The sequence below is a fragment of the Neomonachus schauinslandi genome, chromosome 13, assembly GCF_002201575.2.
Source record: "Neomonachus schauinslandi chromosome 13, ASM220157v2, whole genome shotgun sequence".
Classification (NCBI taxonomy): domain Eukaryota; kingdom Metazoa; phylum Chordata; class Mammalia; order Carnivora; family Phocidae; genus Neomonachus; species Neomonachus schauinslandi.
In genome coordinates this window covers 74,229,215-74,244,672 of record NC_058415.1, presented here as the reverse complement: position 1 = coordinate 74,244,672, position 15,458 = coordinate 74,229,215, and the positions used below count along the sequence as shown (strand labels likewise).

General features: G+C 56.0%; 1 protein-coding gene across 1 annotated transcript in view; it reads right to left on the bottom strand.

Moving 5' to 3' along the window:
- COL27A1 (collagen type XXVII alpha 1 chain) overlaps positions 1 to 15,458 on the bottom strand; it is a 135,258-nt gene that overhangs the window by 87,487 nt on the left and 32,313 nt on the right. Inside the window, exons 6-11 of the mRNA XM_021691749.2 lie at positions 13,995 to 14,048; positions 12,486 to 12,539; positions 4,193 to 4,237; positions 3,528 to 3,581; positions 3,040 to 3,084; positions 237 to 290 (exon numbers count right to left, since the gene is read on the bottom strand). Of these exons, the coding sequence (XP_021547424.1) occupies positions 237 to 290; positions 3,040 to 3,084; positions 3,528 to 3,581; positions 4,193 to 4,237; positions 12,486 to 12,539; positions 13,995 to 14,048 (306 nt within the window). The remainder of the gene's footprint in view (positions 1 to 236; positions 291 to 3,039; positions 3,085 to 3,527; positions 3,582 to 4,192; positions 4,238 to 12,485; positions 12,540 to 13,994; positions 14,049 to 15,458) is intronic.

The window sequence follows — 15,458 nt, the reverse complement described above, 5'->3', positions numbered from 1 at the left end:
TACCATTTCCTGCCTCACGCTCAGAGCTTTGACAGTGTACACTGTTAAACTTGCCAAGTTACCATACCTCCCTGACTTTGCACCCACTATCCCTTATGTCTGGAAGGGGTCTGCCTTGACCCCTTGGCAGACTCCTGTTCAACTCAAGGGCACCTCCTCCAGGAGGGACTCCCGGACTTCTCCAGGCAGAAGGGGTGGGTAGGTGGGCGGGAGGCAAACAAAGAAAGCCTACTCACCCTCTCTCCATCGGACCCTGGCAGGCCGAAGAGCCCTGGGAGTCCAATGTAGCCCTAGGAAAGAGCACGTAGGGGGTCAGAGGGACCAAGTGGTGGGGCGTGGCTGGCCCGACCCGTCCCAGCCCCCCTCACTGCCCTCCCACACCCAGGCTCCTCTTCCTCGCTGGTGGCGGTGGCAGCTCTGGCAGCTCCTCGATGACACAGGCCTTGAGGCAAGTGTATATGCCCATGGACTGCATGGTGCTGGCTTCCACGATGTAGTCCAAAGGCACATACCCTCACGCCAGGGAAGGGCGCGGGCGCTCTTGGGGTGGGAGGGGAGGCCCGCCCCACGCCGGGGCTCCCGGACCTGCAGAAAGGAAGCTCTCGGCTGGGTTAGATGCTAGAGGGGCACCAGGTTCCCCCCACTCCGAGGGACCCTGCTGGGTGCCCGTGGCTTCCACGATGCCTCCTCCTAGGCTGGGGCTCACATCCACCCACGGCTGCCTTGAACGCCTGCAGGAAGAGCGGCTGCCCCTCGGGCAGGCGTACGACACTGCCTTCGAACCACCGGGCGACACTGCGGCCTGGCCGTCTGCTCCCCCACCTCACAGACAAGGACACCCAGGCTCTGGAGATAACGGGGCAGAGCTGGGGGTCCACTGCCCTCGGATGCACCTGACTTTCTGCCTCCAAGTTGTGCCCTTCCCACCCCAGCGACGGCAGTCATCCCTTCGAAGCCCGGCTCCAGTGCCCTCGCCTCTGGCAAGCAGAACCCATCTCTTCCCTCCACCCACGCACCATATTTGCTCCTCTGTTAATAGGATTTACCACTTTCTCCAATGTATCTTCCATTATCTGTGTTCATGTTTCATGTCCTCATTAGCCTGGGAACTTCTCAAGGGCAGGGACCTAGCCCAGAGCTCCTATCATTGTCTGCGCTCTCTAGATGTTTATGGAATGCTTTAATAATAATGCTCCCCGAAGTGAACATTTACTGAGCACAAGCCACGTGCCAGGCCCGGTTCTCAGGGCTTCATGTGCATTCAAGCATCTACCATGTCCTCACTACAGCCCAGGAAGCACGGTATTATCAGTCGGCCCCCTGTAAAGGTGAGAACGTTTAGGCCCAGAAGTGAAGCGACTTGCCCAGGGTCACACGGCTGGAACATGATAAAACTGGTATTGGAATTCGGTCAACGGACTCCCAGGCAGGCCTCTTAACCCCTCGGCTATGCTGCGTCCCACAAACAAGCAACCAACGCAGGCTCACAACCATCTCTCCTTCCCTAGCAGGGCAAGAGGTCATTGAGCCTCCTCAACATCCTCTGTGGTAAACAGTCATCCTTGTAACGAGGGACATTTATTGATCCTGCCAACCAGGGCTTATATCCCAGATTTACAGATGAGAAAAAATGGGCTCAGAGAGGTCCAGCAGCTTGCCCGCCATCCCACAGCTGGTTAAGGGCACAGCAGGTCTCAAAGCCTATTGCCCTAATTCCAAAGGCTGCGTTCTAGCACTTTCCCAACGACAAGGCTGGTGGTGGCGGGGAGGGCGGCTCCAGCGGTCCCAGCTCCCCCAGGCTGCTCAGGGCCCTGTGACCCAGAGAGGAGGGTCCTGGGGCCAGACCAACTCTGGCCCACATGTGGTCTCAAGATGCCATCAGCATGGCAAACTTCTGGGGGGAGCAAGTACCCCCAGATGTCAGCAGCATGCGTCTGGGGCCACAGCTCGTGGGAACAGCTGGATACAGGACAGGAGCCTCCCCAGCCCCTGCATGACATCACCACCATCATCACCAACATCATGGCATCCCAAGGAACTTGCCCACCCACCTCCTTGCCCACCTCCCAGACGCTTTAACGGCCACATGTCAGCTGCAGGGATTAAGGCCCAGACTGTGGCCATAAATAGCTTTGGCTCGGGAGTGGAGGACACGTCACACTTGACCTGGCCTGACCGAGGGCTATGTGACCCACTTTCCAAGCATTCTTTGAGAGGCAGCAAGTCCGGCCCTCAGGACACCTGGGTCCCCATCCCAGCTCCACCTTAGGCGTGCAGAGCAAACCGCGGCTGTCCAGTCCTCACCATGACCCCAGTTTTCTTGTGTGCAGACAAGGGGATTCCACCACGTTATCTCTTAGACTTTCAAACTCCATCGACCCCCATTCAGTGCATCCAGACTCTTCTCCACCACCCACAACCCACTTGGGAGCCCTTCTTCAGCAGTACTTGCTTCCAAATTCCTGGTATCCCCATAACCATGCTAGAAGTAGGAATGGACCTCACTCCCATTGTAAAGAAGGGCAAACTGAGGCTGCTGGCTACTCAGGGTCTGCTCCAGGAGAGGGAGAGCAGATGCTCCATCAGCCTCCGGGCCCGAGCAGCATCACCCATCAGCCACCCCTGCTCTCTAAAAAGGGCTGGGAAGGGAGCAGGAGAGAGACCTCTGAGGATTCTAACGGCAGACAAAGTAGCCCCAACTTAGGTCCCCTAGCACTTGGGATGTGCTGGGGGACATGGCAAGCAAGCACCTGACCGTAGCAGCTGGGCCATGGCTGAGCACCCAACAGAATCTTCGCTGCCTAGTCTGCCTGGCATGGGCCACGCCGGCTTACCTGGCTCAAGGATCCCCCATCACCTGCCCACCCTGCTGCCCCTTTGCTCTCCAGAGAGCACTCAGGTGGGAGGGCAGAGGTGCCAGCCCCCCTGCCAGACACTGTATACAGACCCTGCACCCTCACCTCCCATCAGGTCCACTGGGGGGACAGGTAATGACCACCCAGGGCCCCACCTGAGTGGTACTTGCCAAGGCCTACTTACCCGGCTGCCTTTGGGGCCAGGGTCTCCTACGGGTCCAGGTAACCCCTGAAACATAAGAGACAGAGGGGCAAGGACATAGGGAAACGTTCTCCCTGCTGCCAGCAACCCAGGGCAAGTCCTGCCTCCTTGGGGCCTCAGCTGCCCCCTCTGTAGAAAGGCAGTGGGGTTAGACCTGCAGTCTTCACACTGAGGACCCCACTCTGCCCCAGAGTCCCAGGGGAGAGGGGGGTGGGGTGGGGAGACTGAGTGGGAGGAGGCTCTGAAGCCCCACCCCCACAGCACCAGGTCCCTTTCTAAGCGTCCTGTGCCCTACTGCCTTCAAAGAGAGGGTTCCTTGGTCCAGCCCCCTGAATAGCCTTTTCTTCGGGGCCCACCCGGCAGGCACAGCTCCTCGGCCCCCAGCCTGCTGCCTCCCTCTGCCTGGGGGGCACCCGTGGCCATCTCCACACCACCATGGCCACCGAGCTTCCAGAAGCCATATACTGCACCTGCCTGCCAGGGTAACCTTTGGCCCCTGGGCTGCCCTCAGGTCCTGGCTGCCCCTGCAAAGGAATGAAGAGAAACATAAGGAAAGGAGAGACCTTGCCCCGCTCTGGGTCTGAGGGGCGGTGGGGGACTGGGGCTTACTCACAATGGACAAAGAGCAGGGCAGGAATGCGAGCTGAATGGGGAGGAAGGGGAAGCCACCGGGCTGCTGGGCCCCCAGCCCACCACTCTGTGAAACCGGTCAGACGAGCTCAGAAGGACAAACCTCCTGTGCTGGCCGCCCAGGACTGAGAGAGCTCTAAGGAGCCCTGGCTGGCTCTCCCACGCTGGCAGGGGCTGCTATTTGACTTGGGCCAGTGCAGCCCAAATTCCTGCAAACCCCGTGGCGGCGTGCATAATATCCCCTAACATCGTCCGGAACAGGCCAGCTATTCATGGCTCTGGCTGGAGTCGAGAGGCTCATGCCAACGCCAGGTCGGCGTGGACTCCGGCTCTTTCAGGCAGAGGTGGCTGCGGGAGAGGAGGGGGAGGCTTGTCCCCCCGCCCCCCACAGGATGGTTCTGGGGCTCACTCGTGGAACAGGGCCCAGGGAGGAGGCCAGGGGCAGACAGGGATGGAGCAGGGGGGCGGAGTGCAAGCAGGGCAGAGCTGAGGCCGCGGCCCTCACCTGTTCTCCGGGGTGCCCCGCCGGTCCAGGATAGCCCTTGTATCCCTGGGGGGGGGGGGGGGAGAAATGGCATCAGGCCAGGAAGGCGTCTGGGCCTGTGGATCAGATGGCAGAGGCCCAGCCGCCCCGCCCGTCTTTTCAGCACTGCATGCTCTGTGCACGGCAGGGCTGGAGTGTGTGCTCAGCGACCACTCGCTGAATGGATGCATACAAGGTTGGCCACTTGCTATGTTGTCCTCTCCCACCAGTGGCACTCAGACAGAAGGCATCAGGGGAGGTGTTCACCCCTCCCGCAGGGTTTGTGAACTGAACTGGGAGACAGCCCCCCATGGCGGAGTGACGCTGGATCCCAACTATTCCTTCCAAATCCAGACGGGGGTGAGCCCATCCGAAGCTGGGGTAGAGTGAGTTCTCAATGGATGGGTGGGCCAATTAGGACCTTTGGGTCTGGGATACGTTCAACCACCATGTGCTGCTGGGATCTGTGTCAAGACCCGCCCCTTCTCATAAGCCCCCTATCAGAAAAGATCTCACACATACCGATCAAATATATTAACCACAGTAGGGGCCTCCCTTCCTCCCACCCGTCCCAGCTCCCATTCCAGGGAGGAAGAGGCCACCCAAATGCCTGATTGAGAAGGACTCTGCCAACAAGCCAGAACCAACCCTGACCCTCTGTCCCCACGGCCCAACCTCGAGGTCTCTAGGTCAAGAGAATCAAACCAGTGTGTGCTTACTCATGGCCCTAGGGACAACCACCAAAGCCATTTCCTAAGACTTAGGGGCTCTCCGAAGGGAAACCCGGGACTTCAAACTTCCATCACCTCAGGGCAGCTGTGAACTAAGACCAGGCAGGGGCCTTCCAGTCCAGACAAAGTAGCCACACAGATCTCCGTTAGACCCCCTGGCACAGAGAGCCCAGGGCTCGGCTCAGACACCGTCCCTCACCTACCGTGCAAGTCTGGTGGGTTTCCACCCTTCTCTGGACCTCAGCTGAAGGCATGAGAACTCTCAGTCCCCCTCGGCTCTGGCGTTTGGGAACTCCAAAGTTCTACAACTCCCCCAGAGGGTGATAAACAAGATGATGCCTGTAGATTCCCTCCATGCACTGCCGTTCACCTAGACTACACCTGCATGACCCCCTCTAGCCCTTCCACCAGCCAAACGAGGTGCAGTGTTGGGGGGCGGATTATCACCTGCACTTTACAGAGGAGAAAACGGAGTGTCAGAGAACCACACCGAGAGCCTGGGCGACATCCCAGGCACAGCAACCGTTCACGCACGTCCACGAACACACACAGGCACACGCACTCAGCACCCCGCAGACCCCCAGGAAGCAGAAATCTTAACTATAAACAGCAACGTCGGTTGGATCCAAGAGGTTTGGGGAGTTTACAAGCATTCCTGCTGCACCTACTCATACCTCAGGACGGCTCGGCGATATGATTACATCTCACACACGGGGCTCATGAGACTGATGCTTGTGAGCGGCCTCTACCTGGCGGTGGGGGGGGGGGGGGGGAGGCCGTGTTCTTTTCCCCAGGGAGCAAACTGAAGCCTAGGCCACAGCCGGGGGCTCCCATGCGGAGTGGCTAAGCTCTCTTGTGTCAGGCTGATCTGGAACTATCCTGCTTTGCTACCGGATGGCTGGATGATCTGCAGCCACTGATGTCACCTTCCTGAGCCTTGGGTTCCTCTTTTGTAAAAGGAAATATAAGGACGGGCGCATGGATCACGTGACATAATGTGGGGAAAGCACCCAGTGCAGTACCCAGCATTGAACTCAGGCGCCCCGTAAAGACCCGCTGCTGTCACCATCGTGACCTTCATATTTCACTCACTCATTCAACAAACACTCACTGAACTTCTATGTGCCAACACCATTCCAGGCCTGGGGTGAATGAGAAGACAACATCCTTTAGCCTTAATGGAGTTGACAGTCTAATTAAGGAGACGTAAAACCAAATAAATATAAAAGATAATGTCTGGGGGAGGGGGAAATAGGGAGCTGTCGTTTTCGTGGGTGTAGAGTTTCAGTTTTGCAAGATGGGGAAGTTCTGGAGATGCCTTTTGCACCACGACGTGGATGTGCTTGGCACTGGTGACCCATACCTTTAAGCACAGTTAAGATGGTAAATTTTATGTTGTGTGGTTTTTGCCGTAATTGAAAGTTAAAATTTTGAAAACAACGACTGTGCAGTAGTGACTGGCAGTGCTACGAAGAAAAGTGAGCAGAGTCAGAGGACAGAGAGAGGCCGTGTTGGGGGAGCGGGGCGTGGTGGCTGTGGCTGGGCAGCCAGGCAGGTGCTCTGAGGGGACAAATAACGTGAGCCGGACACAGGGCTGGCCCCCTGGGGAAAGGCGTTCCCAGCAGTGGGAACATTAAGTACAGAAGCCCTGAGGCGAGAACCCTCTCGGGTGGGTTTGATGAAAACCAAGGCCTCCGTGATGGGAGCAGAATGAGTGAGGGGTGAGGCAGAGAGGGGAGGGTGGTTAAGAAGAAACCGGAAGCCAGCCCACACAAGGCATGAGTATGGTGGGAACCCACAAGAGGATTTTGAACAGGGACGTGTCATGATAGGACACATGTAATCATCTTTCTTATCGTTTCTCCACTTGGAACTTGCACACGAGGAAGAACAGCAAAGCCTTTCCCACGAAGAGCGGAATCGAGCCTTGAGCTCAGGCTGTGTGACTCCGCTCAGGGAACTGCCCTCTCTGAGCCTCACTCTGCCATTCTCAGCCCGCCTCAGGTTGCTGCCAAAAGCCGATGCAATAATGGGGCGAGAATCCCAAGAGAACCTTGAAAGGGGACCAGGGAGCCCCTGAGCATCACCAGCTCCTTTGGCTTTGCCTGCAGCCAAGAAGAAATCTGCTGGAAACCAATGTTCCAGCAGAGAAGTGTTGCCAGGGAGATCCCAGAAGATTTTAAGAAAATCCTTTACTCAGGACACAGAAAAAAAGGAAATGCATGATCTTCAGGGATAGGGACAATGGCTGGCCCTTTGCCTGGCCTGGTACTAGAGCCTTAAATAAATACATCAGCTCATCAACTCCTTGTGATCACCCCTCTAGCAGGTAGGAGTTACCATGCACACATGCCAGATGAGGAAACGAAGGCTCAGAGAGGTAAAGAGACTTTCCTGAGGCTACGCAGTTTCCCAGGGGAAAGGCCAGGGTGTGACTCCAATCCCTAAATCCTAACCACCCAGTTGTGGGATAAGACATACTTATCAAGGCCCAAGGCCCACCTAGAAGAGCCATAGGGCCACACAGGGAAAGACCCCCTTAGAGGCCCTCCTCCCCAGGACAGAGCATATGGATCACTGCAGCATTACCAGGGCAGAGGGCCGTCACGGAATCCTGGAGTATCTGAGTTGGAGGGGACCTGAGCCATCAATCTGACCACTTTTCTCACTGGACAGACTTACCAGGGGGAAGGGACTTGCCCAAGGTTACTTAGCAAGTTATGGCCAAGCCGAGACTGTTCTCCAGGACTCTAGACCCCCCCGGGCTGCGCTTTGTCCAACAGGCCACGATTCCTAGGTCTGTCGCAATCAGTGGACCCTGAAGGGCCTTGCACGTTGCTGTGAATGACCCACTTCTCCTGGCTGAGAGCAGCAGAGGCTGAGCAAGGCCAAGGCGTGGAGGGAGGGTGGGGGGAGGTTCCTATGCTCCCTGGAAGTACCTTAACAGTGTTTACCAAGCCGGGGCCAGCCAAATAGCTTCAAATGACAGGGCCCCAGGACCTGGAAGAATCTAAACCATTATCTTCTCCTGGGCCCCAGCAATTATGGGGTGAGTACTAACCACAAGGTGGACCCACGGGCAGTGATTTTCCCCTGTGTGATCGGTACCCGACTGGTACTAAGGGAGAGCAGATGCTTCAGGGGAGCTCCAGGGACCATGGAGTCTGTAAGGGGCCTCTGGCTGCCCAGCAGGCGTGTCTCCACAGGACCTGTGTTTATAATAGAACTCGGTCTATATTTTGGTTTGGGAGCCAGATTAATCATTGCTTACAGTGCACAAGGAGAAACCAGACATCACCTCACTGTTGCAGCAGTCTCCCTGTCGGCCGGGATGCTATTTGGGCTTTGGGCAGGGAGCGTGGGGGTGGGGGGTCCTGTTCTTACCTGGGGGTCCTGGGGAGCAATGTGTGCCTAGAACTCAGCTGTCTACCCGGCTCCAACTCAGTGTGCAAGGCTCCAGCTTCTCCTGCAGTAAAATGGAACTCACTATGCTTGCTGAGCACTCCATGAGACCCCCTAAACTTCTCGACCACCTCCACAGCCCATCGGGGGCAGGCAGCGGGGCAGAGAGCCCCATTCGACAGAAAGGATCGGCGAGGAAGAAATGTGCCAGGAGGCAGGACGACTCATTACATGATACTGACCAAGTCCCTGCTCCTCTCTGGACCTCAGTTTCCCCCCCTGGCCTCTCAAAGCCTTGTGTGGGCTCAGAAACTCTACGATTCAAAAACATGTGGTTTGTCCAAAAGCGCAATCCATCATGACACAGCCAGGCACCTGACATTGAACTCTGCTCAATGGGTACCTGAGACAGGTCAGGCAGGAACACACCATTTCTGTCTGGCTCATCCATTCGACCAGTTGTTCATTCATTCAACTAAGGTGTGCTGAGCCTCAAACATGACCCTGTGTTAGGCACAGAGAATACACTGGTGAACAAAACAAACTCACTCCCTACCTTCTAGAAGGTAACACATATTAAGTGGAATGAAGGAGAAGCGCTGCGTGCTAAAACAGTGTAGACAGCCAACCGGCAGGGGCGGCATTGTAAACAGGCTTGAAGGAGGGGCCAGGTTGGATAGCAGAGCAGCAGTAGAGCTCAGAAATGGCAGTGGGCATGGGCCCCAGAAGCCCAGGGCAGCCCAACAGTAGGGGAGCCTGGAGAAGGTTCTCAGTAGGGGCTCGGCATGGAGGTGGCCAACTCAGGCGGCACAAGGAGGGCCCGTGGGCAGGATGAGGGTTGCAAGAGGGAGCCGGGAGGAAGTTTCAACTGGAGTCCTAATTTCATTCCATTAGTCATGTCTACTTGGGGCAATGTGTTAAGGATTCTGAGGTCACATCAGGGCTTGACAGGAAAGATCAATGAGAGATGTCTGCCATAGGCAGGGGTGGAGGGAAGTATGGAACAGGGCAGATGCATGTGTCCAGAACTGTGCTAAGCCCTTCCTAAGGAAACAAGGGTGGACAGGGACTCTGTGCACTTGCTTCAGCTGACAAATACGCCTAGGACACCAGAGTCTCCTGCCAGCTGAACGCGCAGAGTCCCAAAGAGGCTGAGAAGGTGGGCTGGATGATCAGAGGAAGGAGGTGTGACTTCTGCCTGGGAAGTGCTGGGGGGGTGCTCTTGGAGAAGATGGTGTTGGAGAACAGAATCAAGGGAAAGAGGTGTGAAGATGAGCGTGGAAGACTGTGCCAGGGGAGGGCACAGCATAAGCAGGCGCAGGGAGGCAGGATGGCCCAGGATGGAGGGGGGCTTCTGTACAGCAGTTTCTTAGCCCCGGGGCTCTGCTGACACTGTGGGCCGGGTAAGTCTTTGCTGGGGTGGGATATTTAACAGCATCTCTGGCTTCTACCTGTTAGAAGCTGGTAGCTTCCCTCTCGCAGCTGTGATGGCCAAAAATGTCTCCAGATATTGCTAACTGTTCCCTGGGGGAACAAAATCACCCCCTGCTGGGAAGCACTGCTCTAAAGAGAGAAGGCGGACAGTTGGGCTAGGGACAGCACAGGACTCCACCCTCCCAACGTGCAAATAGAATTCTGGTAGCCTTTTTGGCTAGTGGAGGGTGGTTACCTGGTAACTAGGCAAGATGACCAATGGTACCAGATGGGCAAGACCTTCAGCACTTTTGCTTCATGACAGTGATCATTCATTCATTCAACAAACATGCACGCAGTGCCTACGAGTACCAGCCATATGCTAGTGCTGGGGCTAGAACATCTCATCTCACCCATCCTCTCCCCAAATCCCAACCTCCTCTTGATCCCAACTGAGGCTCAGTGAGGTGAGGCCACTTGCCCAAGCTCACATGGTCGGAGAGGGGACAGAGCTGGCTTCCGTCCAGGCCTCTCCGGCCTGGTCTGTGTGCCTGCCCGGCCCTCGGGAGTTGGCTCGGCAAAGGCCCTCAGCAGACATCGCAGGCGGATGGCAGACAAACCAACCTTCTCAGCCAGAGAGGCTCTTTTTCACTTAATGGGCCCTCTTTTGCTTGAAAAGCTGTCTCAGTCAGCATTGTGCAGAGAGAAAGGTCAGAGACCTGGGTTCAAATCCCAACCCTGCGGCATAGCAACACTGGAAGGTATTTCCATGAAACCAGTGGCTCTCAGTCTCAGCTGCAGAATCTTGTACCTGAGTCCCACTCACACCAACGGGACCAGAGTCCCTGCCCACAGCCCCCAGCTGGTTCTAATGCACAGTGGGGTGGTGGGGGGCACTGCTACAGAATTCCCTCTACATGAGGCCCTCGATGAACTCATTTACATCTAACACCAGTGTCAGCACCAGTGACCTGGGTGAGCCTGGGACCTAGGTGCATATTCGCTGAACGACTGGAAGAATGAATGAATGAGGTCAATTTGAGCCTCAGTTTTCTCAGCTGTAAAATGGGCATAATAATGCTTTAAATCTTGGAGGCTATTGTGAGGACATAGTGTGACAAAGGACAGTCACTCCTTGCGCCACCTCTAACTTGGGTACCCTCCCAACCAAAACTCCCTTTCTCCTGCCTATTTTTGTCCATTTTCCATTTGTCCTTCCATTTTTACTGTTTTTCTTTTTATCTTCTGCTGCCCCACCACGCACACAAGAATGCCAGCTCTGGGGGGACAAGGAATTTTGTCTATTTACTCAGCTCCACGCCTCGCATCCTGCCTGGCACATAATAAGCATTCAATCACTTCTGTTGAATACATGAATAAATAGGATTATTGGTGTCGCGCTGAGGTGAAACCCCAATTCGATGGGCTGGTGAGCAAAGAGGATGCTGACCTCACCTCTCACCCACTGATGTCCCCTCTCCCCCAAGGCTCCCCACATGAGACGATGCAGAGAAGCCACATAAGAGCATCAGGACAGAGTGGCCGCTGCTGTCACCGAAGACACTCATGGGAGGTGAGAGTGCTTACAAACAGTGATGATTCCAGGTACCGTTCTACCCCATCGGTCCTCCTCCCCAGCCCCCACGACTGGTCAGGGGTCCCTGCCTTGGGCCCCGAACCCCCCCAGGCTCTGCCCACCGGCCTGCCACCACCCAACTCCTGCAGGCTTGCCTGAGCCGGGACCTGGGGGCCTCCGTGTAAATGGCTTTGCCAGTTTCCCAACCGCACCGAGGCTCTTCCTTGGTTGAGAAAAGATGCTTCTCCCTGCTCAGGTGAACTGGTCCCTCTTGGATGGAGACTCTTGGGCCTCCCTGGACATCTGCTGAGAGCAGCGAGCCCTGGAGCCCTGGCAGGAGTGGGTCAGGTCTGCTTTGCCCATCTCCTGCCACCTCTGCTAGGCTCCCACCCCCAAGCAGAGCAAGACCACCATGGGCTGCTTTATGAGCCGGCACTGGAAAGAGACTTTTCCACTCACACCTCATCCATCATAAAGTGCTGGAGCATGGAGGGGAAGTGAGTGGGGAGAGGGAGTCCCTGTGTTCTCTGAGCCAGAAAATACCATGTTTCCCCAGCTCACAGACAGCCACAGACTCCTGTCTGGGTCTGGCCTCTTCAGATTTGTGCTCTGGCCTGCTCTGGCCATGGAGGGTGGAGAAGGAGATGGAGGAGACGTGATGCTCCAAGTGCCACAGGGACCCTCAGAGCAAGGACAAGATGGAGCCAGGAGACACCACATCTGTCCAGACAAGAGCCAGATGGCCCAGAGAGCGGGTACCTGCAGCCACAGCGGGGAGCCAGGGCGGAAGCCGAAGACGTGGCCCTAGGCCAATAGACCTCCTGGAATCCCCATCAGCCATCCTGCAAAACGTAGTCGACCCTTGGCCTGCATTGTCCTCCCCATCCCCCAACCCCATTTCCTGAACACCTACTATGCACAGGCCCTGTTCTAGGCTCCGTAGGGAGAGGGCCAAACCAGATTCGCACGCCCTGGTCGGTGAGGCTAGACTTCCTTGAGCAGAGCAGAGGCTGTTGGACTGAAGGCTGGGGTTCCAGGAGGACTGTCTGGAATAGGCACAAGCATGCTTGAGACCTGAAGGATGACAGACCTAGGCCAGGAAGCTAGACAGAAAGCCCACTGGACAAGGCAAAGCACTGAAAGGAAGGTGTACCTTTCGTCCAAGAGGTCCTGGATTCCCAGAGAGCCCAGGCAAGCCCACGTCGCCCTGCAAAACACAGACAAAGGGGTGAGGCGGGGGAACAGGAGCAGAGACACTCGTGAAATGGCAAGCGTGTCCTCGCATGGCCAATTGTCTGCAAACAGAACTCCTGGAGGCCCAGAGGCCTCCGAGGGGGGTGAGGGCAGCCAAGTGGGCAGGTACCCAGCCCCTCCCCGATAACCCAGACCCTCTCTTTGATCTATTTTAGACCCTGGATATCGGCGCAGGATACCATTTAGAGCATGGGGTCTGCTGCTAAAACTTTTTGAAAATCACTGCCCCAGGGGACACACAACTTGTCTGTCCCGTTCCAATTCGCTCTCTCTCTGCATTCCTGAGACTCCCTTCCCTTCTGCCCATTCCTCCTCCAGCTGGGCATGGTGGGTAGTAGGGGGCATTTCTGCCTTAAGACCTGAGAACGGACAACCCAGGAGCAAGAGAGAAGCCCGGGCCTCTGGACTTTGTCACACCTGGATACAAATCCTGCTCTGCACCCAACCAGCTCTGTGACCTCCAGCAATCACCTGCCTCTGAGGCCTCTCTGTTTTCTCATCTGCAAGCTGGGCCTGTCTGTCCTGCATTATAAGATTTCGATGAGGAGCACATGGGCGTGCATGTGGATGTTTACACCTAGTAAATGTTTGCTGCATGAAAAAAATGATCCCGTGAGGATATGAAGGAATGAGCCACCTAGGTCTTGGCGAAATCAAAGGGACCTGCGTCTTCTACGTGCCTAAGCACAGGAGGCTGGGTTGAGAAGCAGTTTTCTGTCTGTCAGGAGGGCTCTTTGGCTCGTGTCCAGAATGAGCCAGACAGACTCGAGTATTCCTTCCAGAATATGTATGTCTGAGTGCTGGGGGTCTTACTTAGAGTCTGGGTTCCCCTGTTCCTACTGCCTGTGCTCCTTCCAGGCCCCTTAATCAGTGTTGGGGAGTTGCTTCAGGGATGGATGAAGTCCTCTGGCCTAAGTGTTCTCTTTTCCACGAAACTTCTGGTCTCATAGCCCTTCAGTTAGGGAGCCTTGAATCTCTGGCCCGATCCCTTCCCACCTCCTAGAAATCCACAGACCTGTCCACTCAAATTAACCTCAGAGGGGCTTTTGAATGTTTTTGGAAGCTTCCTGGGTGTATGCTAGCAAAAAGCTTCTGGATGCCAAGGGTCACCTAGAGGGTCCTACGGAAATGCAGGACATTACACAAAAGGTCACTCACCAAGGGTGTGTCCACAGGCAAAACCTTTTGTCAGTCTGATTGGTTGCACCCCCAAAGAAAATACAGGGAATGACTTTGGGTTTGGCACAGGGAGAGCTGAAGGACCTCAAGGAAAGCACCAAACCACACTCTTGCCTGGCTACTTGGCCCCCTCCTGCCTCTGACACACGGCGGCCTCTGCTGGGGCACGGAGGTTTCCCTACTGTCCACCCCTCCATTTCCTTCGATGCTGGGGTCCCTGGAAACCTACCTTCGCCCCGTCGAGGGCCTTTCCTGGTGAGAGCCCTGGGTCCCCTTTCTGTCCCTGAAAGAAAAACAATTCTTTCTAGAGTCGTCTAGAGAGGCTATCTCCCACAACTTCTGCTCGAAGTCCTGTCCCCTACTAAATGCCCTCCCGTCCATCCCCCCAGTCACACACCTCCGGGGGGGGGGGGTCTTCTCCAGTTCCATTCCTCCCTGCACTAACACCCTCCATAGTTCCCACTGACTGCACGATGACACCTCCAAACTCCTCCTTTGGCGTCCAGTGTCTTCTATAATCTGGTCCCACCCATCCTCTGCAAATCTGGCTCTCTTTCCAGTTGGCAAACCCACAGACAGGATCCCTCTGCTCCTCGCCAGACCACAGCCCATCATCAGCCACGCCCTGCACTTCTCTGCTGCCAGGTCCTGGCTCAGGCCATCACCCCCACCTAGAAAACCATTCCTCAAGTAGCATTCACCAAACCATAGACATTCTTCAAGATGCAGCTGGAATGTGTCCTCCCAACCAGCCAGTAGATCTCTGGTAACCAGTCCTTGCATGTGTGTTTCTACGACTGCCTCCTGACTCGTTCCCCTGGGCTCTCAGAGTGCTTCTGAGAGATGCATCAAAGAAGCATGCCCGATTCTTCTTGGATTTCTAGTACGCTCACCTCACCTTTCTCTATTTACCGAAGGTCAGTGCGGTAACACCCACTTATGTCTGTGCACAGCCCCTCACCGTGTGCAGCACCCTGGTCTCACGAGATTCTCACAATAGCCTGATGAAGCGGGCAAGAGAAGTGTTATTAACCCCCCATACATTTGGGGAAACTGAGGCTAGGCGGAGGAAAGGGACTGTCTAAGGCCCCAAGTTGAGGCACTGGCAGAGCTAAGACAGACCCCTGAGGTCTGTGTTCTGGGATGTCCTGGGACCCGATGAGTTAGAATAGGCAGTAAATCGGGGAGAAACCAATAAGCAGCGGGTTCCCAGTCAGAGACAAGCAAGCACCCTTTGCGCTTAGCATATGGGAGGGTCCCCGTCACGAGGCTCAGGGAAAGGACCTGAGGGGTGCACCAGCTGAGTCTCTTACAGGGCTGCAGAGTGGTCCTGGCTGCCAGGCTGCTCCTCTGGCCCAACATGGCTCAGTTACTCAGAAAACAGTCCTTTGGAGAGTCGGTCCACCCTGATGTCACCTTCCAAGAACCCCTGATCTCTATCCCTCACGCTCACTCCCACGCTCCCTCCCCAAGCTGGGCCCTGAGTCAGAAGTCCTGGGGTGAAGGCAGGGAATCCCAGAGGGACCTCGGGCAAGTCACTTCACTTCTCTGAGCCTCCGTTTCCTAGCCTTAAAATGGGGGCTGCACAGCACACACACACAGACACGGGCACACACGTGCGTGAGGGCACACGCACACCTCCTCACACCTGCACGCACATACATGCACATATTCACACGTATGTATGTGCATA